Consider the following 24,629-nt stretch of genomic DNA (forward strand, 5'->3'; position numbering starts at 1 on the left):
TTGTTTCCTGTTGCTGCTGTTACCACTTCATTTTTTTCTTGGCAGTGAAGGTTTATGAGGGCTAAAGCACATTTTCTCCTTTTGTTGCAGTGCTTTGTGCTCAAGGCTTACAAGCTAAGGACAAAACTGGCTCAAGTGACCCCTATGTTACCGTGCAAGTTGGCAAAAATAAGCGGAGAACAAAGACTATTTTTGGAAACTTGAATCCAGTATGGGATGAGAAATTCTATTTGTGAGTATAGAAGATGACATTGTTTCTTGCATTTTTAACTTATATTTTAGGTGATATAATGTTACCAAGTGAAAAACTTACCCAACTTGAAAGCATGTTTTCTATACTATGCACATTTATAGCATTAATAAAATAGCTCTGAATGGGGAGAGCATACAATTTTGTTATAACTGTATCAATATTATTCATAGATCTCATATTTGTTGGGGAATCTATTGTTGGTGTCTATTCTAATTTTATAGGAAACTTCAGTAACAAATTGTTTGGACTTTGACCTTAAATGTTATAGATGCATTCCTGTGCCTCAGACACTAACCATGAAAGTTAAAAAAAAAAAAATTTATTCAACAGTATGATTACCGTAGGTGAAACTGAGGCACTTCATAATATCTGGTGCACTTTAGACTCTGGGCTGGGTTGTTTGTAACGGTTCCAAGACTGAGTGTTGTCAGATCTGGAGAGTCTTGTAGGATCCTTCTGTCTGTCTCATTTCCTTGGCTACAGCCCCAGAACTGAAAATGGTATCGTTTTTTGTCAGCACATTACAGAAGTTCAACCCTGATCACAAAGTAGATGTTCCAATCTGAAATATGTTTACTAATGTTTGAATATGATTTCATGCCAATTCTAACTCTTGCAGTGCTCTCAGAACTTCTTTCAGAAAGAGATATTACACTACAGGAAATTCCAATTCACTTATGTTATGTTTTTCCTTTCCTTTAAATATTGCTTTAGGATACAACACGTTCCTGACTGAGGATGGTACTAATCTGATAATAATATCAGGTTTTTTTAGTGTTATTCCTCTATGTTTATCAAAAGCATTTCAGCATTTATTCTTTTCTCAGCTTGATTACTATGTGGCACAGTATATGATGTGTATTTAACTGCTATTGTCAAAGTCAATTAAGGATTCTGAAAGGCTAATATAAGCCCTAGACTTTGTTTAGAAAATTTTGCGTGAAATTGTTTTTTGTATGCCTGAAAGCTCAGAAAAGCTCTAGTCTACCCTGAGAGTACCCTCAACAGTATTATCAGATAAAATCAATAGATATTATATGGAAGGTGTGTGAAAACAGTAGTATAGTAAATTGTGAAAAGATGATGATATAATAATTTTAAAAGGATGTAAAATTCCAGTGTTAAATACAACACAGCCTTATTTGCATACTCACTGAGAATATATGCAAACTGGTAACACATTACAATAGTCTAACCCATGGAACTTTGTTATGTAAGTCTATTAATCTTATGCCTAACAGTGTTGTTCAAAACTGAGTGCTAATTTGATACAACTTTATCTGATGAAACCTTGTATCAGTGATGATAAAGGGGATATATCATTTTTATAAGCATCCATGAATTTATTAAGCAGTAACAGAACAGCTCAGGATCCTGCAGACTGCCCAGTCAGGATTCAGGATCTACGGTTAGTCACCATGTGTAAAAGAAAATTTTAAAAATAGCCAATCACCACAAAACAAAATAGTTGTCTTCGGGATATAACATTAATTCCTTCCTTTTTCCTTTTTTTCTTTCACAAGGAAGACATTATTTCTCATTATTCCTTAGGGTTCAGTCATTTGAAATTATCTTTGTCTTATTCAAGAAGGTGCAATGTTGTAACATGAGAGATGATCTCCCTGTCATGTAGCACAACAGCTATTTTCTCTTCTCTGTTCTTTGACTGAAATCTGCTGCCTTTTGATTGCAGAGGTTATCATTCCCCTTGTGAGTTTGAAAGAGGTATGACCCTAATTGCCTTTTCTATTTGTCTGAGGAATGATACTAAGTAACCCAACTAAAAACTAAACAATGTATGTCCATTCCTTACACAGATTCAAAGCCAGTACTAGAAATGAATAGTCAATTCAGAAAAGAAAAAAAAAAAAAAACACTCATAAACTTCTTACAGGCTACCTGTATGTAGATCATGTTTTCTTTTTGGATTGTGTTACTCCAGTAGATGTTAAAGTGTCATATCTTACTGAATGACTGCGAGTAAAAAAATGCAGGAGATCAATTACTTTCTTGAACTTAATTGTATGAGTTGCATAATATCAAGAGTTGGATGAGCAACTCAGCAAACTTGGTACGAAGTTCTAAATTTATTTGTTCAAAGATGTGAGCAGGGCTACCATAAAATCACTTGAAACTTTAATTTTATTATTTTTTTTTTCATCTCTGGGTATTACTATAATCTGCTGCCCAGCAATTATGTTAATTAAAAAAATGCTATACCATAAATCTCGTGAATATATGCTATATATACGTATATAATCTCCTATATGTGCCTTGAACTGAATATATTTTCAATCATTTTTATAACACACTGTCTAAAATAATCTCCCTGAGTTATTTAACGTGTTAGATTTCACTTGAAAGCTTATGAGAATTTCTAAAGTGTATTAAGTAAACTATAAGTATTTAATCACAAGATTAAATCTAAACTGGATCAATATAACTATTTCAGGAAGTTTAATTTAAGTTAGGCTTTATTAGTGATGTTTGATCATCCTGTCTAAATCTAATACTAATCATCATTATATCTCCTAAATGCTAAATTCAGAAATAAAATACATCAAAAAATCTTAAATCTTGTATTTAATCATATTACCAAGACATTCATTTAAATTTCCCAATCTGTTCTGAAACAAGGACTTGGAAAAAAATGGCTCACCAGTGTGCATTTGTTCTGTCACAGCAAATAGAGTGAGGGCAGTATTCAGGTTGCAGAACCATACATAATCCTAATATGACTGTATGGCTAGCAGAGAGTGAATGTTTCTAACAGCATGTCTTGTAATGCTCTGTTAAATGTCCATGCCACAGAAACCTGGGATACTGGCATAGATTTCAGTGTGAGAACTCATAAGCAATAACTACAGGAGAGCTTCTGTACACCTGTATGCACCTCAGTAAACTATCAACTAAAGAATACCACAGGAAGATTACATCTTTCCTTGAAATGTATATTTTTTGTACAAAAGCTAGAGAAGTAAATAGGCCAGCAGATGTTCCCTTAACTAATATATTATAGGTAGCAAGGGCTTTTTTTTTTTTTTTTTTTATTCACATTATCAGAAAGGAGATATCAGAATAGTTTTTTTATTGTTTTAATGAGTAACAAGGCATCAGTGATAGGTGATTTTTTTTTCAGCCCCATAACAAAGACAGGTTCTTACTGCTGTCTGTCTGCTTGCATCTTTAGTTGAACTTGTCTGATATGGGAAGAGAGACCACTCAGTTACAGGGGAGAAAAATATATTGGCTGTATGGTTTTCAGTTTTGTACAAACTTCTAAATATATTGGTGCTTTAGGAGCATCCAACACAATAATAGAAGTCTTCACTCATTATTTTCTTGACTATTTTCAACAGCTGACTCAAATTGCTGAAATATGGAAATCTGTCTGTTTGTGGCAGTGTTGTTTAGCAAGCATACCTCTCCAAATTGCCTTGCAGACTGAAGGGATCATGTTTCCTCCAACCACTCATTATGTTAACACTTCAGCTGCAGTTGTCTAATCCAGAAGTCTTTCATATAACTGGATGATTATTTTATATTACATCTTCTATTTTGGCTGTCACGAGGACATCATATGATTCGGACAAATAGCTTCAATGGATATCTCATACTCCATTCAGTGAATGAAAACATACACTGTGTGACTTAAATTAGATCAATGAAGAGGTTTTTGTGAAGACAATGATTGCCACTTGGCCGAAATATTGGCACTAAATTGTTAGAATTCGTCTGATCTCTGATATTGTTGAAGATTTCCTGGTGATATACTGAAAATATCATTAAAGATAAAGATATAAAATCCAATTGAGTGTGCCTGGGAAGATTTCCAGTCACTCTCAGGGAAGAAAAAACATGTTTGTACAAACTAGACTGTCTCTGATCATTCTTACTGCTGTATATTTTAGCAGATAATGATGAGAAAAGGTATCTTCTAGCACCAAACAGCATTGATGTAGTTTAGACACCGTGATAGTTGAAATCTCCATGTTGAAGCTGACCATTGCTTCATATTTCAGATATTTCAGTCCAGAGTTTCTGATGGAGACTTTCTGGCATCTTGCAGGTATCCAGCTGGATGTTTTTTTTCCTTAGAATTCCCTTAAAGAGCACCACTTGTACAGTGTAACAGAAATAACCAAAATTTTTCACTGATTGCTTGCAGAATTTTAATGAGATAGTATATTTTATTTTTAAAATGTTTTTCTCTAAGTTATAGAAATATCACTTTGGAGGAGGGGGAGGAGAGGAAGTGAACAAACCTCCAACTAACCTAACTGTTCACAGTCTGCAAATTTGTTAGTGGATGTAAGATTTTTTTTTACTGAAGAGTTACAAGGAAACTATGTTATTATTATGAATTTATTTCTTTTTAACAAAATGTCAATTTAGTCACAATACACTCTCTATCATCATCTTCATTTACTAGCAGTTATTTCTTACTGTGTATCAATTATTTGTAATTTTAACTCTGGATGCAGATCTCATAGATGAGGTTTAAAATCAGGTCATGAAAGTATAGCTAATAGCACGCTTATGTGGGGATCTTCTTATAGTACACATTGTTTATTACATTTTTCATTACTCTAGCTATTAGCATAAAAACAGGAATGCCATGAGGATTAGTTATGTCTGTGCAGTATTCTGTAAATGCAGAAATGTTACAGCAACACCAGATTGTTGATAAATTATTAAAACTATCTCTACTATCCATCTTATCTGAATATAGAGGAATGTTTTCAGCTTTCAAAAGTGTCAGTACCTTCAGTCTCCGTGTGCTAAAGAACAATTCACTTCTCGCATTTCCTGTGTCTCACCTTAGTGCACACTTTTACTAAGCATGTAATAGGGAGTGGCTAGAAGATGGAACGTTTTGAGAGTGACATACATTGCATTTTCTTGAATTCTTTGGGCTGATTTTCCTGGACAGATTAAGCAGAGGTAGGAATCCCACATTTTTGCAAAGCCACATAGTTCTGCAAAGATGTTATCAGATAGACTAAAGCAGGATGTGTCTTTACATTATCTCTTTACATAGTGCTGTTTTTGAGAGGCTGGGCAGGCAAACAGCATCACGCAGAGAAAGCTCTGTAAGCTTAATAGTAAACCTCCCTTCAATCTCAATGTTGCAGGGCAGGCAAGTAAAAATGCATTCATCCACCCTGTCCCTTCCAGCATCACAAGTCTATGTAAGTTTTGGGGTCTCAAATAGGAACATTACAAACACGTAGAAGCAGACCTGACTGATCACTAAAGGTTTAGACAAGATGATTAACATGTGAGTATAAACCCATTGGTAGTGCTACCACCATGTCTCACTAACCTAAAATTAAAGCAGAAGAAGATGTAGGAAAGATGAATGAATCAGGGAAAGGCACAGTGGTGCTGACCATCTGAATAAATATTCAGCTACATTAATCAGCTTAATCAGCTTATGTAGCTTAATCAGCTACATTAGAGGGAAATATGTGTTTTCTCGGGAGAATAAAACATGGTATTTGTACTGAAGTACATTTCCCTGAGGTGGCATCTCCCTGGGAAGCAAAACAAGAGCAAGACTTCTACTAACAGCACAGATATGGTGGTGAGGGTCACATAAATGCCTCACCAGTGGTGGATCTCCCTATACCACAGTAGAAAATCCTTGTTTAAAATTTCTATTGAGTGCACAACTAAATGCAATTCAGGGCTCTGTCAGTGTTATTCAGTAATTCAGAGTAATTACCCATTAGGAAAATTATATACTTTGGTTCTGGGTATAGCCTATTTTCTTAAGACAAGGATGTTTCTTTGATCCATCTGCATCTATGTCTTCCTATTTTTTATATGTCCTTGCCAATAACTTCTGAATTTTGCAGTCACTCAAAGAAATCTCACGGATTCCCTAATACTGCATCTGTCATGTTCTCTGAAAACAGACAGAGATGAGAGATACTAACAGTGCCCTCAGTATGAGCTCACCCTGTAATAGACACCAGGGAGTCCATATGAAGGGGTAATTTATGAAAATCCCAATTATGAGAGAAGATGCGATTGATGATTGCAGTTTGCTAGATGTCGGAGAAGTTGGCCATAAGACAAAAGGAAACCAGATTTCATTAGTCTTGCTAATCACAAAACAACATATTTTTTAATTACCAGAGTTATCTTCAGTGTTGAAATTTGGAATATGAACAGGCACAAATATTTTTGTGATATTGAGTGATGTCACAGTGAGGCAGGGTAGAAGTGCATGCCATTTTTAGTGACTGATTATCCCTGACAGTAATAATGGCATTTAAAGCACTTTATACTTCCAAAGCCTATTACCACTGCTAATTAATTCTTAGAACACACCCTGAGGGGTACCAGTTGGGAGATAAGTTATAGTATTACTGTTTTAATGCTGGAATTGCTAAAATAGATCATTGAGCAGTGGTAGTGTTTAGAATAGAATTCAAGCAAGAATTCTTAATCGAGTCTCAGACTAAGACCTTGGAGCTGGGACCAAAAAATGTTATCCACTGGGATCACTCTCATGCATCCAGAAGCTTTTCAAATTAACTCAACTCACGAGGGTTTCATAAGCCACTTCAATTTGCAGTTTTTTAGTGCATGGCAATCTGTCCCTACTTCTCCTTACAAGGGAAACTGAGGTCTTGGAGAAGAGTTAAACAAATCAGTTACTCAAAAATTTTGTGCCCCATACTGAAAATTGTCTCTAAGATTTTCTTACATTTTTTATTGTTACATTAGAGGCCACTACTTCTGTGGTCTACTATATGAACTACATAATGTTCATGAATGAAAAAATACTTGATCTGACTGTATCTTTCCTAAGATATTTGTTAAGTAATAGCATCAACAAGTACACATTATAAGTTAGTGGATAGTTTCAATGTTCAGTAGTTTATAACATTCATAAATGTTATCCACATGTATACATAATTCAGTCAAGTTACTCTCTTTACTTTCTATATGTATTAATTCTAGCTTTCCCCTGGCAATACGGTATGAACTTCTATTTCACTCAATATTGCAGTTGTTGCTATTCTGTCATATAAAGAAGTTAAGCAAGTATACAGAATTCAAGCACAATGAATTAGATGGCAGTACAAATGTATGCAGCTTATATATGACGTTCTTAATTTTATTACTGTTTTTACAGTGAATGCCATAACTCTACAGATAGAATAAAAGTGAGAGTATGGGATGAAGATGATGACATCAAATCTAGAGTAAAACAACATTTCAAAAAGGAATCAGATGACTTCCTTGGGCAAACAATAATTGAAGTAAGAACACTGAGTGGAGAAATGGATGTATGGTATAATTTAGGTACGATTCTTACTGTTGTTTTTTTGTTTGTTTGTTTTGTTTTGTTTTTTAACAAATTTAGGTAGAATCTCAGCATTTGGTACTTCAGAATATGTAGCTTTGGTTACATATCTGATATGCAGTTTTTAAAATCTTAGATGTTACAGGTCGATTTGAAAATAAAAGATATTTTCTGGGTTTCAATCCAGAGTTATAATTAGGGGAAGCAAACTAATCACAACAAAGACAAATATTTCAATTTAATATAAAAGTTTTAAAAAAATGTAAGAAAAGCCATCACTTCAGACTAGTCCATTCACAGTATTATTATATGATAAAAAGTTTTACTAGTGAATATTTTCTGTGTGTACATTCACTTTATTACATTTTTTAAGATTATGTATATACCATTCTTCTATACCTAATCATCTTTGTTTTTCATTGTTTACATCCATCATTATTCATGAAACTTGTTTGTTCTTCTGTTTTATACATGTTAAATGTGTTTACATGTTTAGTCTTAAATTCAACGTAGTCTGCTGGAGCTCAAAATGCTGTCTGTTATCTTTAAAGATTGTACGTTCTTGTCTGGTCAGGTCTTAAGAAGTATCACTCTTTGAACCAGAAGTAAATCAATGATAGTGTGTCTCAGAATGTAATCCCTTAATCTAAATCTAAGCATAAAACTCTTCTTTAATTCTGAAAACCTTAGTGTGCAATAAGTGTTCTGAAGTAACCATTTAAAAGTTAATCTCCTACATTTGATAACAAAAGTTTCTCAGTAACTTTTTTATCTAGGTTGCCTGTTCTCAGAAATACTTCAGGTGAATTGTGTGACATAATTTTCTGAAATTGTAAAGCACTTGTTTCCTTATCAATGGTCCTTGTTTCCCTGGCCAATGTTTTGTTGCATAGTAAAATGTATGGATGTGTATTTGATTTCTTTTTAACAATGGAAATAAAGCTTTGCTTAATTTCCTTTTTAAAATTAGATATTTTTTACAAATAAGATATTTTACAAATAAGATGTGTCATTATGAATTCCAAATTTTATTCATTGACAGTTGTCATTGACAGCAATGACAGCAACTAAATGGACTAGCTTTAGAAATAAGTTATTTATATAATTTCTTCTGTAAGACTCAGCTTAGCTGAACTGGAATAGATTTCTTCTAACATTTTAAGTTTCTCTAAGACATAGTAGTTTGGGCTGTTGCTATAGTTTTCATAACTAAAGTAAAATGTTAATAATGAAAATAACAATTAGCGCAGATACCAGATAGAAAATTGAAATAATTTCTGTTGAAAAAGGGAAAGTGTTGCTTAAAGTGCTATGCAGCCTGTTCAGCTTCATGGCCTGAACTGTATGTGAGGTATTTAAAAGGTATTATCTTGTTCTCAACAGCAGGACTTTCTGGCTCTAAATGAAAGTTTTTCAAATGACAGTTTGTATTCTTCATAGTTACTAATGTATTATTTTTCTGCCCTTCAGAAAAACGTACAGATAAATCTGCTGTCTCTGGTGCTATAAGATTGAAAATCAGCGTTGAAATAAAAGGAGAGGAGAAAGTTGCTCCCTACCATGTGCAGTACACCTGTTTACATGAGGTATGTTGGAGAAGTTAAAGAAAGCAAGCTATTATAGAAGTTACTATTCAGTTGTTGCACAGATAAAGAAAAATGTGATAAAAAAATAGAATGTTGATAAAAACTACTGCGACACTTCAGGATGAGCTTATTTTTGGTTGGCATACCAAGGTTCATAGTCAAAGAGGGAACAATGTAGCATCAATAGATCATTCTTGCCAGCAGGAGTCAGAAAAAAAGAAAAAGAAAAAAAAAAAAGGAGGTGGAGTCAACAAAGTTCTCCCCCAAGAGTGGTTTGTTTTTTTTTTTTAGTATTTAATCCTCCACACATGCTTGCTAGCATCAAGACCAACCATTTCTGTATAGTAGAGAAATCATATAGATTACTTTTGTCAATAATTAAAAAAATAAAATCACTGATGAATCGGTGTGTGTCTTTCAGAGATTTTCTTTGTATTTGATACTTCTCTATAACTTCATGATTTAATTCATTATCAAGGGTGTATAGGAGAGTACAGAAAGTTTCTGCGCAACTTTATTTTGCAGTCTCTCTGTGCCAGTTCACTGAGGTGACTTTATGTGAGATAGATCAAAGTGCTGAATCATAGGCCTATACTACCAGAGTTCCACTACCCACACTCACACAGACACACAAATGCATTTAGTGTCATGGACATTTTGTTGGTGCCACCCTTTAATAAATAAATAAATAAAATCTAAGTTAATGAGCATATTGCTGATTATACAGGACATATTTTTAGAATGCCATTTAAAAGCTTAAAATTCCTATTTGAAAACTTTCTTACATTTAGAATCTATTCCATTACTTGACGGAAGTTAAAGGTAATGGTGTTGTAAAAATCCCTGAAGTGAGAGGTGATGAAGCCTGGAAGGTGTATTTTGATGATGCTGCACAAGAAATTGTAGATGAATTTGCAATGCGTTATGGAATTGAATATATTTATCAAGCTATGACGTAAGTATTATCGGTTTTTTTTTGCTGTTGTTTTTTGTTTGTTTTTTGGCACTACTGTTGAGAATGTGTGAGAAAACTAATGAGTTTCAAGCCATTGTGCTTTCATTTTCCATTCACCCCAGTTCCTGACTTTTAATTCTTCCAGTCTTTTCTGTCCCTTTGATTCTCATTGAAGGGCTGCTCAGATGCAATGGCATTAAGATATATTATAAATATTTTATAAACTGTTACTAGTATTATCACTAATGTATTTCTTAATCCTTATGATATTTATGTGTGGCAAGGATCAGAAAGATTTCAATGTATTAGATGGGATTGGGTTACTGTACTATCTAGAAGAGGGTTTCACAGGCTACATACTCTTTTCAAGGAATATGGAAATCATCACAGAATGCCAGTGATGGCTATAGTAACTTTCTATTATATACATAATTCATGCAAACCATTTTTAATAGTATTAGAACATATTACTACATTGTCCGTATTGAAGTACCTGTCTGATTACTTTAGAATACAACACCACTGAGCTTAGAAGCCTGGTGATACAAGAGCCCTATCATATATTCTTACCTTGTCCAGTAAAAAGTTTGCCAGTGAAGGGGGTTATATTCTGCTTCTACTGCAGCCATAGGAAAGCAGAGGACTCCAAATGACAGAGGACTCCATTGACACTATAGAAAGCTGATATTATGGAATTTTAAATCAGAACATTCATTTTGTTTCCTCCATCTCTTTACAGCACATCTTAAAGAATTATTTTTTTCTATAGTATGAGGGCACATAAACATATAACGTTTTCTTTCTATTGCAGAATGTAATGACAACATCTGGTATTGCAATGAGCATCTCTTTCCCTTAATATAGCTAATTGTGAATTATTGTTCTGGATGTCTATTAGAAAGGGAGAGGGTATATTTGTAATATATACTTGTTTAATGTTCTTCCTCCAAGGACCTTAACATTGCACGGAAGAATTAATTATACTTGACAGTTCCCCCATGGTATTGTATATCCCTACTACCTATGGAGGAGTTCATGAACTAGTTTCATGAATAGAAGTTGGAATTTCTGATTGCCTATTCTTTGCTAGTGATTGGTTGTTCATGTTTAAATTTCCAACACCCATTTATGTCTTTACATCTTGATTAATATATGGTACTTATTAACTAGCATAGTATTATAATTTTATAACTTGATTTAAAGTGATATGCCAGTTTTACCAAAATGTTAATCTCTAAAGTGATAAAGTTGTTCTTGCTATCCGTACAAAAAATAACTCAGGGTTATAGGAGATGAATCCTCAACAGCTATTGATGCCAAGGGAGGTTTATTATTACCATTTTGCTTGGGAAATAAAGCAGGTCTCTATTTAGCATTAGTGTTTCCTCTTACCTACGGCCCAAGTAGCTTGTTACTTCAGTACAGCATGGCTGTACTCAATTGAGCAGTCTTAATTGAAAAGGTGACTTTGAAGGTTCTCCTCTTTCATGTCTTTATTATGATTGTGTGAAAAACTACAGGAAAAAATCAAAGTACTGGAAAGTTTGAAACTGACTTTTAAAATTCAAATGTAGCAGAAGTCAGCATTGTAAAAATAGAAATATAATTGACATGCAGGCATTTTAAAAGCTTTTTCATTTAACAGGGTTAGCAATGGGTTCCATTTTCATATTAAGAAGATGCTTTATTTTTATATTAGTATAAAACATAACATACAGACTTTGATTAAAAGGAAGTAAATTTAGTCTGAACATCTAACTTGGAACTGGGCAAATACTGCAACATATTTTTCAGAAATCCTTGCACAAAAACTCTAACTAAGTCATTTTAAGTTACATGACCTACTTCGGCTTGTCCTCCTTCTGTTCTTGTTTTCTTCTGTACCTTTTCCACCAATTTCCTTACTGTTTATAACTGCAAGCCCAGCATTTCCGGCAAGTATAATAAGAAAGTGAATTTGAAATTGGTAGTCAGAAGTAATTCACACAGGAAACCAAGACTATGATCTCATTGCCCCAATACCCATGTCCATTTGCATTTTAAAAAGTTCCATTTTAATTACCAGTAATCCCTATTTGAGGGGTAGTCCACATAATACTTAAGAGCACAACTTGTTTAAGTTAGTTAGGAATAAAATCAGTAATGAATGTAATCTCAATATTGCATACGAATGTATATACGTATATATTGTTTTGCTGATTCATCTGTAGACATGTCTCAGTGTGTCCAGACTTTGGGGAGAAGAGTAGTGAAGAAACTGTAGATTTGTCATGTCAAATTATCTTTTGGACTATTACCTGTTGGTTTTATTTGTGTTTGAAATCATGTTTCTCTCCTAGAACAACTTTAAGAGTTGGGAGCAATTTACAGCTTCTTGATTTAGATTCCATTTTGTAACAATATCCTCCTACTAAAAGCAAGCAATTTTCTCCCATAGAACAGAGAGACAATTTGAACCTAATCACTTGGCCCAAAGGAACACTGTGTAAGCATTTTACACTCAAGAATCTAGTTGCAGAATATTTCTACAGTATATCTCATAATTTGTAAATTAAATTTTTGCACTGACAGTTGGTCAGGAAATTGAATGGTAGGAAAGTTGCAAAATAAGGCCAGTAGACCTGGTTTTAAACACAGGGCTCTAGCTTAAGCAGTGCAATATATACTCCAAAGTATGTGAGACTTGACAATGTTTGCTGTGATATCATGTGCCAAATGTGAAGTGTTAGTTATTACTCATGCTATTGGCTGCTGTTTCCAAGGATCTACAAAGACAAGGAATAAAGTTTCCTATTTTATTTTATTTTATTTTATTTTATTTTATTTTATTTTATTTTATTTTATTTTATTTTATTTTATTTTATTTTATTTTATTGTAGCAAGTACTAGTAAGCCAGTTGGCTTTCAAATTTTTTACATGGGTTATCAGCACTCTCAGAGTCATGGATATTATTGCATGTGATAAACATGGTTCTGTAAATTTTGACAATTTTATTAAAGACACAGAGAAGCAAAAATTCACATAACTGTTGCTTGACACTGATGCTGTCATCAACATCACTAACCAAATTACAGGTAGAACAGTGCAGTGATCTAAGTAAGGGCATGACAAAATTATATCAATAGGTTCAAATTTTCCCTACAACAAATAAATACAATTTGGGTCTGTTTTCAAGATGGTAGCTCAACATTTACTCATTAGATGAACCTGCAGAAGAGATCTCCCTGAACTTAAAATATTGACCCAAACTATTTTTCCACAGTCCGTCTTGTTTCCTGAGGGCAGTCAATACAATATTAATGGTTTCTCACATAGCAACTGCTGCTGAGTCCCCTTGGCAGAGCATACACCAGAAGTATGACTCTGAGAGTAATTGGAGTTATTAGTGCCTTCTTATTTCCAGCTTAGGGTTACTCATGCGCTAAGGATCTTTAGGTCTATTAGAAGATTTCTGGAAATTTTAAGTCAGTGATACAATTACGTGTTAATTATTTTGTTGTCAATTTTTTCAAAGATAGTTTTGATAATCTCTACATGTGTTTCTCAAAATTCATGTGGTAAATAGATCTGATGAGATTTCTATTAACTTTAAGGTTACCTGAAACTGGCGACAATAATCTGATATCACTATTTTATTTTATACAAAGGAAATTATTGTTTTTCCACTTTGTAGAAAACATATGAGACATGTTGAAACATTTTCTTAAGTAGGTAGCTTGGTCACATCTTTATCAGATTCATGTTGAGGTATTTAAAAGCACTTCTGAAAAATACTGGCAATGAATGAAGGTTTGGTATTATCACTATGAGCTGGGAATGCTGAGTTCTAGTCCAGGTCCATGTGATTGATTTGCTGTGTATACTTGAGCAGTTTCTCTCAATTTTACAAAATTTAGATAGTAGCACTTAATGATCTACCTTCTAGGAATGTTGAGAAATGTTTGCAAAGCACTTTGAACATGACTAGCATGATAGGAGTTTTAAGTATCAATATATGCCACCATATCAATGCAAGGATGTGATATATAAACCCAGCATGAAAATACTTTAAATAGAGTCTAATGCTAGAGAAAGCCCCGGAAGTCGGTCTCCTGGCTTGGCCTTGAAAGGCTGCAGATACAAAAGGACCCCTCATATGAAGACTGAAGCCCTAGACTCTCTTTAATATAAGTGTGCCTCTCCTGCCTCCCATCCCCAGCTGGATCTCTTCTCTTCCAGACTCTATGTAAACTAGAAAATCCAGCAATTATTTAGCTCCTTAGCCTAGCTTTGGGGGGATTAAAACCTTGTTTCATCACACTGTCAACTTCTGCTGTAATCTTATGTCCTTAATACTTCAGAGACTTGCAATGATACTCTAAAGTAGCAAAATAAATAAATAAATAAATAAATAAAAGAATATGAATACAAATACGTGGTGGGATTTTCTTTAGGTGTTAGTACATGCATAATTAATGGCCTGATCATTTTCTTGGAAACTGACTTAAATTATAAGAGGATTTATCTAGTGAGATGCAAAAGTGTTAGAAAATTATGATTTTAGAAGTTTTCCAGGTAATTGCTTTTCAATTTCAGGGCAAGTTGGTTACATCTTTAGTTTAAACTACCTTATGGATCACACACATACTCTAAGCACTCATCGACAATTAAAGCACACTTTAAACCTAGGATGAGTCTGAGACTTGTCCTACACTGACCATAGCGATAACCTAGCTGTAATGATAGGTGGTTGTATTTAGGATCACATTTACCTTGCTGTGAGTAGTTGATGTGAGTAGTATTTCAAATGTCTGTCTTTGTCTTCAAATGTACAGGTTTTGTAACCTGTCTCATTAACTAAGGATGTTAAGAATTGTTTGGCCAATAATTTTAGAGAACCCATGTCTGATATCTAGGTACTGAGCAAAAGAGATCAGGCACATTAATGACGATTGATTCCTGAACCTGGACATCTGGAGAGTTTTGGAGTTTCCTTCTTTTTAAATGTGTCTGTGACCTGACACAGATTTATGAAATAAACATTGCAATTTAGATGTCTCATTTCTGAAGTAAATGAAAGTGTTGGAGAGGGTTTGTTTTGGAGCAATGTGAGGTACTGGCAGAGTATTATTTTCAGCTCATTTCTGAATCTGTAAATGAGCATTCATAGTCTGAGTCTGTGAACTGAGAGGGAGTACCTGAAAAGCAAAAGAAGCACCTTCATGTGCTGCCTTCTGCAGCACATCCCAATCTCCATTTTAAATTATACACGTAACCAAAAAATATAGGCTAACTGAAAAAGTAAGAGTTGTTTGACAGATGTGAAATAACAGATTGCCTAAAGGACTATTAAGAAAAACATCTGCAAATAGACTACGCCAGTGATGTGAGAGACCCTGGAAAAGACATTGTTATCTCATTAGCAGAAGCAAACTTCTGGACCCTTAGAACATCAGAGAGTGGGAATATGATGAAGAGGGTCACTCATAAGAACATCAGGCAGGTCTCACAGTGAAGGAATTCAGAGGACCCCTGGGAGACTAAGAGGGTATCAGAAAAAGTAACATAGGTGGAATGTGTGTGTGTAGGCTTGTAAGAATTGTAAAGAGCTTGTTTGTTTGTTTTAATATCTTTAGGAACAGAAACCAATCACAAGATTCAAATAAACTGAAGTGACGTGGTTTGAGGATTATTTGAGCAGTGACAGCTCTGAAGGTTACTTGGCTTAAGTTCAGCAGGACCAAGTTCGGTCAAAATTCAAGTTAATTTCTTGAATGGGCACTAGACCCATATGGTACTGGCCCAACACACTGCTTTGCTTATGCTCTTAAGGAAAAATTGTACAGAGGAGCCAGATACTCCTGTTAGGAGGAGTGTACTGCCAAGACAGGACCTTAAGACATGCATAGAGCTGCAGAGTGATTAGAGTTTCTTCACCCTGTTCTGTTGTCTGCATCCTCGTTTTCACCACTTCTTCCTTGGCTAATCCCCCTCAGTATCTTTCTCATCTGTATTCATTTATCCCTTATCCCCTTATCTTCTTCACAATCCTGCCTAACTGCAGATCTTGAAATTTCATGTTTTGCAATAATGTTATTCACTTTCTTCCTGTGTTAGGTCTTTCATACATCTTCTATCTCTTATGCTTTTATATATATATATATATATATAAGTTATATGTTATATATGTTATAAGTATATATATATATATAAGTTCTTTGTACATAACAAACATACTTCTTATTTTGAACAAGTAAACAGGTAAACTTAAAACTGGTATTTCTGACTTTTTTTTTTTTTTAACATTTAGAGTAAATGAGTTATATAAGACCTCCTTCCAGTTCAAATACTGTATACTTACAACAGATTAACTTTTTTTTTTTCTTGGATGACCTAATTTAGGCCTGCCATTATGTTCTCACTGCTCAACAGTGTTTAAAATGTTACCTAATGAATTCTAGTTTCCCACGAAAAAAACTTTATAAAAATCAGAGCTTTTTCCACTCAGACCTGGGTGGAAGTCAGGGTTAGTGGTTTCTTGTACTTCTTTGTCCAAGGTGCTGTGAGCAGTAATGGTCTTTGGTTTCTTTACAAAAAGTGAAACAAAGGTTACTAGCAAGTCAGGGAGTCAGAACTATTCAAAACCTAATACAAAATCATGTCACATTGTTATTATGTTTGTGATCAGCACTCCTCCCAAGTTCTTACAAGATTCTATTGAATACAAGCTAGAACTGCATCAAAAATACTTTCAGTTATCAACTCTGAACATTGGTATGGCTAAATCTTGGAATCCTGAGGGATGCGTTGAGCTTGGGGACCAGTTGCACTCATGTGCTGCAATGTGGCAGTTTCTTCCTTTTCACTCTTCCTTCTTTTACTGTAGAATTTAACATTATATGGGCATGAATTCTCATATTTGTACTGTGACCTATATAGCTCTATGTACTGGAGTAGGAAACTGCTGAGTGCCAGATCTCACAAGTACCTTAAACAGTTCTAACTGAACTACTCATAACGGGAGTATAAGGTTCATCAAATCTTTCATCCTTCTACTGACAGCTTCAGCCATCAGTAGTCAACTGAGTTCATCACTCATTTACATGTTCCAGCAGTGTATCTTGCTGTATAAATAAATGCATGTCCATATTTTTATGTGATGTGCTTGCAGTACACTGTGCAGTATAGTTGTTAGTTCAAGCTCCATGCCACAGGACTGGCTGTGCTGTAGTTTTTCTCTGGCATCAAAACATTCCAGATGTAGGGAGGTGGACAGCAACTACAGGCTTGTGGGAGAACAAATCTCCTCAGACTCAGCAGAAATTGGGGGATAAAGCCTTTTCTCTCCTGAAGCCCCAAACCTGCTCAATGATGGATTTCTGTATCTTTAAAAATCACATTTTCCAACATGAAGCTGGTTCAGGATTAACAGACTGTCCTGAGCCAAAGTGCAGCAATTTCAGTTAGGCAGAAGTCAAATCATGGTGAACCCGAAAGTTGATGTTCGCCTTTCATAATAAAGGTGCCTAAAATATAAGCCACAGTAAAATAATGTTTTGAGTCTTTGTATTATTATAAGTTAAATTCTCCTCTAATTGAGTATAGATCACTTGTGGCTTTTTATGATTGAAAGTTCATGTTTGGTTTTAAGTTTGTGTTTAATAATTAATGTTTTGCTTAATAGCAATTAAGATAGTTAAATTATATTTTCTCCTTGGATTAACAGAGTGAGAAGCAAATGTGACTCTGATGTGTTCTATTTGAAAATATCAGCATTTAACAAGTGGTAATTATATCAAGCATCTGGATTTTTTCATTTTTATCTATACAATTTGTCATGAAATAGCTTGAAAATCACACCATTGCAGCTGAAAAGCAATTGTGGTGACAGAAAGTGCATAATCCTTGCCACCTTAAATAACTGTCAGTTTGTTTGAATTACAGGCACTTTTCCTGTCTGTCTTCTAAATATATGTGCCCTGGTGTTCCAGCAGTTATGAGTACATTGTTGGCCAATATAAATGCTTTCTATGCTCATACTACAGCAACAACTAATGTATCTGCCTCAGATAGGTTTGCAGCTACTAACTTTGGGGTAAGTAGATTTTATTTTTCAGTAGAATACTGATCCTTATTTTCTAATATATGATACAGTGTTAACTCCTAAATTCAAAATAATAATTAAAAAAAAAGTTGGTCATTTTAAAGAATGAGTGTTGCAGTTAGCTTTTGAAGATTTTACCGAGTCTACAATCAATCACTATAAAAACTAAAGAAGATACTATTCATTTCCTTTTAAAACCCCTATGTGGTTATATGCAAGGAGTATAGGGTAGAAAAAAACAGCACACACATATAGAACTAAAATCTTTAACAACCAGTTTTTATCTTTATTGCAATGGGTCTTGCAGACTAACTGCACTAGACTAATTACAGGTTACAATTGCTCTCTTGGGGCGTGTCATTAGCAAACTCATACTAACCTAATAAATCTAGCCATAAATACTTGCAGATAACATGTCTATAACAATTGAATTTTTTTTATTATTTTTTTTTTGCCAAAATACGGTGCACTGTCCAAGCCCTGGTCCTAGATGTCAGAAATTTTAGGCAGACTACCAGAATCTCAAGATGTGGTAGTACTTTGTTGTTGTTGATTTTCCTTCTATGGATATATATTTTACAGTGTAGATAAAATATGACAACAAAATTAAAATACACTGTCTAATCTATTCCCTTGCCTTCACTGGGACTACGAGAGCAGGAAAGAAAACCAGTAGTTCAAAGGCGTTGCTTTCATATCTCTACTATTACACATCACATAGACAGAGGTAGATTATAAACACAATTTGATGCTGAAAAATGCATTCATTCCTTTCCTTATTTGTATATGATATCTAATCATTTCTCATTTAACAGTATGTATGAAAACATTATAAAATTTTCTTTAAAACAGTTTATTGACATTAAATTAAATATAAAACAATTAAAATTTAATAAATACAAATTATAGTGGTGTGAAGTAGTGTCAGAGGTTGTAATCCTCTCTTCCATCATTAAGAATAATAGAAACACATGACTTTCAAGATTTTCAAGACAACATTATGAAATTATACATTTGAACTAGTAAACCAAGGAAGATCTATTTCTAATTTTGCTTTTGTCTTCCCATCAGAAGTCACAAACAATTATCAGATTATGCCAAATAAATTAATCCAATCTGTGCCTGGAACAAGTGTAAATTTTTAGTTTTTTAAAGAAAAAAATTGCTCTGGGTGGTAAAAGAAATTTTGATTTGTAGCAAACAGTGTTTGATATAGGAAATATCCTATTTTGAGGGTGATGTGGATACAGTCACACATTTTGAGAGCTATCAGATCTTGCTGCTGCCAACAGTCTGCTGCTTTCACATAGGCTGGCAAGGATTAAGGACAACATTCCTGTGTAAATTTTTCATACTTCAAATAGTTGAAACAAAACATGTCTGCATTTCATACACAAGCATCTTTAAGATAGAACTCATGTTTAAAAAAAAAAAACAACACATTTTGTGTAGTAATAATACCAAAGATTGTTTTTTATTATTGCTGAATCTTGAGTGTTCTTAGGATCTAATGCTACAGCTTACAGTAAAATACAGTAAATAATTAACAGTTAGTTCTAAATACTCCTAAAATAGTACTAACACTAATAATACTAATGCAATAACGTATTTTTAAATTTAGGGGATGTCAGAAGTCTGTATGTAAGTTCCATTAAATAATCACTTATTTAAGTCCATGCAGTATTTTTTTTAGGAAAATACTTATTTTAAATGTTAATTCATTTTAAATGTTAAGGTTGGTGGAAGAACTCCCATGTATATGAACCCAGGTCTGTGTCTTTAGTTTGGAGATAGAATGTTCTTGAAATGGAATTTTATCTCCTGCTGCTAGAGGTTTGCTTTGAAATAAGAGTATTAATGCTGCTCCATTCTAGAAAGTAAAAAAGTTCCATAGATGAAAAGCACTATCAGAATATTTATGATTTAATTACTGTTTTACCATGACAGTGAAATATGTACTTATTTTGCTATGTACTTACTCTACTTTTTTTATAAACTCATTGATGGTTTATTATGGTATGATTCTACATCTCTGTTGAAACAACACAACTCTTTCCATGTTCAAGCCCAATTAGACTTTCGAGTTTTACCCAGATTTTGAAATTTAGAATGTTTTGAATAGATTTTCTGCTCTTTCCTTCCATTTTGCTAATGATCAGAACTACCTTCTTTTATCCTCAGATTGAAGAGAGATTAAATCCTCTCTCTGATGTTAATGCCAGTTTACCTTTGACGCAAGTTCCAATCCAATTCATAGTTCAACAGATGGATGGAAAGACAGTAGTAAGCATCATTAATAGAGATTTGGAGATCCTTCTTCAAACGATTGACTTATAGGCAAAATATTATATTATTTTTCTCTCTTGGCCAAAAGGCATTTGTTAGTGGATAGCTGCACTTCATCAAAAAGAGCATCTCAAATTCAAGTCCTCAGGCTGCAGCTGGGAAGGATTTGGCTGACTGAATATTTCAGTAGTTTTATAGCATGACAAAGAAAAAAAAAAAAAAAAAAAGATTCCTTATGGGAACCATGCCAAATTAGTGGGTTTGGATGTAGGTTAGTGCTTCACTGAGTGACAAGTGACAGTGCATGAAGGACTCTGGTTTCAAATTAGTGTGTATCCAATTTGAGGGATAGCATTCTGAGAGCTATCAGATCTTGCTACTTCCAATAGACTGCAACTTTCACATAGGCTGGCAAGGATGTATGCAGATTTTGTGCAGTGGACTATGGTATATATTCTAACATGAAGACTGGTAATTAAAAACTCTCATTAGTATTACTTGGAAATGGCACAAATCAGCTGACTATCTCACAGCAAAATGTTTTCTGAAGTGTTATTTTCAATCGTACTTTTACATCAAATTCTGCTGTAAATGAACATAAATTCTTACATATTAAAGGGAGGAGAAAGTGTTTTCTTCAAGATTGTAAGCAATTACAAGGCAAATAAAAAACTTTTACAAGCTCATCTGTTTTAGTATGGGCTGATAACATAACTATGGACTTTGAATTGATGCTCTTACTGCATTTTTGGTCAGAGACTTTGGGCAATGTTTTTCAATTTCTAGGTATTTTGCTTGAGTTATTTAAGAATGTGTCAATCATTAAGAAAGGAAAATACTGTTTAGGAGAGTGTCCATCACCTCACTAATGCATTGCATAGCTGCACAGTGTTGAATGCATACCAGGTAAATTACAATATAGCTTAGAAAGCAAAAACATGGTTGTAAAAGATATCTCAGACCAGGACTTTTATATGAGACAATGGAAAACAATCTATCTTTCAAATGAATTAAGAATGTAAATTAGTAGATAAATGCATTCTCTTTTTTTTTCTTTTTTTTTTTTTTTTTTAAAAAAAGGGGGGGGGAGTGCAAGCTATAATTTTACCCTTGATTACAAAGTTGTGCCAGTTCTTATTGCAAAATATTCTTGTTTTCATTTTACAGAGGGAAAAGTTCATAAAACTTCTGGATCAATTGCATAATTCGCTGAGGATTGATTTATCTAAATACAGGGTATGTGCACCATATTCTACCTAGAGGACAACTCAAATGTGTTTTCCCACAAAGGTCCCTGTGTGCTTTATCTGTTTTAGAGTTTTAGAGATTAATCCCTCTTGTGGCATAGAAACTGAAATACTGAGTGCTAACAGGAGACTTCAAATCCTTAGGAATAAAAAAACTAGAGAATTGAAGCATTTTAACTGTTTTCTCAATTTGAAAACGTTTTTTTCTTTCTTTCTTTCCCTTTTTTTTCCCCAAAAGCTAACAGTGAGTCAAGGGATGAGCAGACATTCAAGAAAGAGTAGGTTTTAACAACTTTATTTAAATTAGTTCACAACATGATTAAGTTAATTCATCTGGGAATTGCCTTCACAGACTTATGTAGTGTAAATTGGAATTACTGCTGCATTTATTTTGAGAGGTTCTACAGTCACCAAGCTGATATCCTAGGAATGTTGGGATCTGACTCCCCATTTTTCTTGATGATAGGAATCCCAATTTCATTTATGCTACATAGAAGCACCTTCCACTTAGTTGTGTTCCAAACCCAGCCTTTACTGGAAAGAAGCATGCACTGAATATCAGCCAATTATCATACCATTCTGAACTCCTTCTCTTTCTCCATTTCACTGGATGATGAAACATTTAGATGATACATAAGTTATAAGGGCTCCATCAGCTATAGCTCTCCTTTCAACTTCTAGGAATGGCTGCATATAGCTCAGGGATTTCTCTGTTCATCTGGCTTGCTTTCTAAAGTGGAAAGAGGGGAAGGGAATGTTTAAAAGAACCTCAAGGCATTACAGGTAGTAGACGCTGCACATATTCACTTTTTAAGACTTAAATCTTCATGGAGCATGTAAATTCATTTTAAGTTCTTTTAGCACTGAAGAATGTTATTCCAATTTTATCAGGGCATGAGGATGACCTTCATTAGTATGAAACCATTTAAATAACAGCATTTCCCAACAGTCTCCCTGTTAACCTAGAGATCGCAGCAAAAATTTCATGAATGATTCCTTCAGTAACCTTACTACAGAGTTTAAGCCCACAAGTGAATTATGTGCCATGGAAAATCCATAAATGATTTCCATTAGGAGCACTTCCGAAGACTTTTTGTACTACCTTTACTTCATCAATGTTCTGAAAATATCATAGTAATTTAAAACATTCATATTACAAAGCCAGTAACATTATCAGAAGTGCTCCTATTTGCATCAAAGGGATACTTATCACTGACTTTCTCACAAGCAGAATTCAGGCAGCAGATGAACTTTTCTAATCCTTCCAAGCATCGTCTTTGTTTTCCCAGATTATTTTTTCCTAGTTTTTCAAGGATCATACCTTTACTTCCCATCTCACGTGATTCCTCTCTTCCTGATTCAACAGGATAACTTTCCTGCCAGCAATTCTGAAAGACTTCAAGATCTGAAATCAACTGTGGACCTGCTTACCAGCATTACTTTTTTTCGAATGAAGGTATTGTCCTTTATTTGCAAAATATCCAGGTGGTTCAGTTCTGAAAGATTTTTTAGAATGAAAATGGTGTAAATTGATATAACCGGATGGGAATACAAAATCACAAAACACCTTGTAACAATAGCTTGTGATGTCATTGTGGTAGGCACTACATAAAGAGAATTAAATGATTCATTAACTTCAAGTTCATATTTATGTATCCTAAGTGGAGTAAAAAGCTGAAGCTATTACTTTAGAAAATGAAGAGTTGTTTCTTTGATATGCAGTGAAAATCATGTAATTTTATGGTTTAATGATATCTTAAAGAAGAAAACCTCAAGATGTAAACCCTTGGGCATGTATGCTAATTTCATTATATGAATAATCTCATTCTAATAAAGATTAGAGATACCATTTAATTGCTTAACTGAAGTGTATGTTTTAATGCATTTTTAAACTAAGATCACCTGAAGCCAACATATATTTTTTTTTAATATTTTTACCATTATTATATTTCAACACTTTTCATCTTGTGTTGCAGATCTATATTCATTGCAACACTTGTATTTATTCTACTCTACATGATTCTGAAATTCTATCATTTATGAAATATTTTATTAGGTCCTTGAATTACAGAGCCCACCTCGAGCTAGTACCGTGGTGAAAGATTGTGTAACAGCCTGCCTGGACTCAACTTATAAATACATTTTTGACAACTGCTATGATCTTTACTTCCAGTTAGTGGACCAGGTAAGGCAAACACGCTTTTGCTTAGTCATTGGTGTTAGTTTACAGTAAGTAAATAGAAAGCATTCCAGTGTTCCCGCACATGAAAATACTGGGGTTATTTTCATTTTATTTATATGAGAAAGATCATCATATAATAAGAACATCCACAGATGGCTATGAATGCTTAAGTGGTTAATAAGATGAGTTTCAAAATGAAAATGTCAACTCATAAATTAGTCTTTGCAGTGGACATGGCTGTAAAATTGTCCTGTGACTTTAAGGAAGATGAAATTAGATTGATTACTGTTCATTTAAGATTTGTAATTGGAAAACAATTTTTAAAACTCCAGTGTTACACTTCAGTGACTGTAGGAGAGAAGTATTAGCATTTGCTGAAAACCACATACTATCTTTCCAGTTTTATATTTTATCACCTGTGATGTGTACTTCAATCCCTGATTTAGTAGCTGCTTCAAGAAAGCAGAGGATAATTACAAAGCATTTCTAAATAACAGTCCATCAGGTCCATCAGGGTGAACTGTATCTGCAAAATAACTATAGTATTTGTCATGTCCCAGATGTCATGCAAAAGCCTTGAAAATGCTTTTTTTTTCTCTCACCTAGCCAGAGCTTATTCTATAAATAATGTTAAAATTAAGAATTTGTATCTGCAGAATTATACAACTGTCTAAAAGGAGCATCATTGTTTTATCCCATTACCTCTTGTTCACTA

The 24,629-nt window shown here is 33.9% G+C and overlaps 1 protein-coding gene across 1 annotated transcript in view; it reads left to right on the forward strand.

Annotated features, from left to right (window-relative positions):
• Positions 1 to 24,629, forward strand: part of UNC13C (unc-13 homolog C) — a 171,259-nt gene that overhangs the window by 78,105 nt on the left and 68,525 nt on the right. Inside the window, exons 9-16 of the mRNA XM_080607553.1 lie at positions 91 to 232; positions 7,404 to 7,573; positions 9,045 to 9,160; positions 9,952 to 10,115; positions 18,040 to 18,190; positions 21,653 to 21,721; positions 23,099 to 23,188; positions 23,789 to 23,917. Coding sequence (XP_080463679.1) covers positions 91 to 232; positions 7,404 to 7,573; positions 9,045 to 9,160; positions 9,952 to 10,115; positions 18,040 to 18,190; positions 21,653 to 21,721; positions 23,099 to 23,188; positions 23,789 to 23,917 — 1,031 coding nt within the window. The remainder of the gene's footprint in view (positions 1 to 90; positions 233 to 7,403; positions 7,574 to 9,044; positions 9,161 to 9,951; positions 10,116 to 18,039; positions 18,191 to 21,652; positions 21,722 to 23,098; positions 23,189 to 23,788; positions 23,918 to 24,629) is intronic.

The sequence above is a fragment of the Anser brachyrhynchus genome, assembly GCF_964034855.1.
Source record: "Anser brachyrhynchus genome assembly, chromosome: 11".
Taxonomy (NCBI): domain Eukaryota; kingdom Metazoa; phylum Chordata; class Aves; order Anseriformes; family Anatidae; genus Anser; species Anser brachyrhynchus.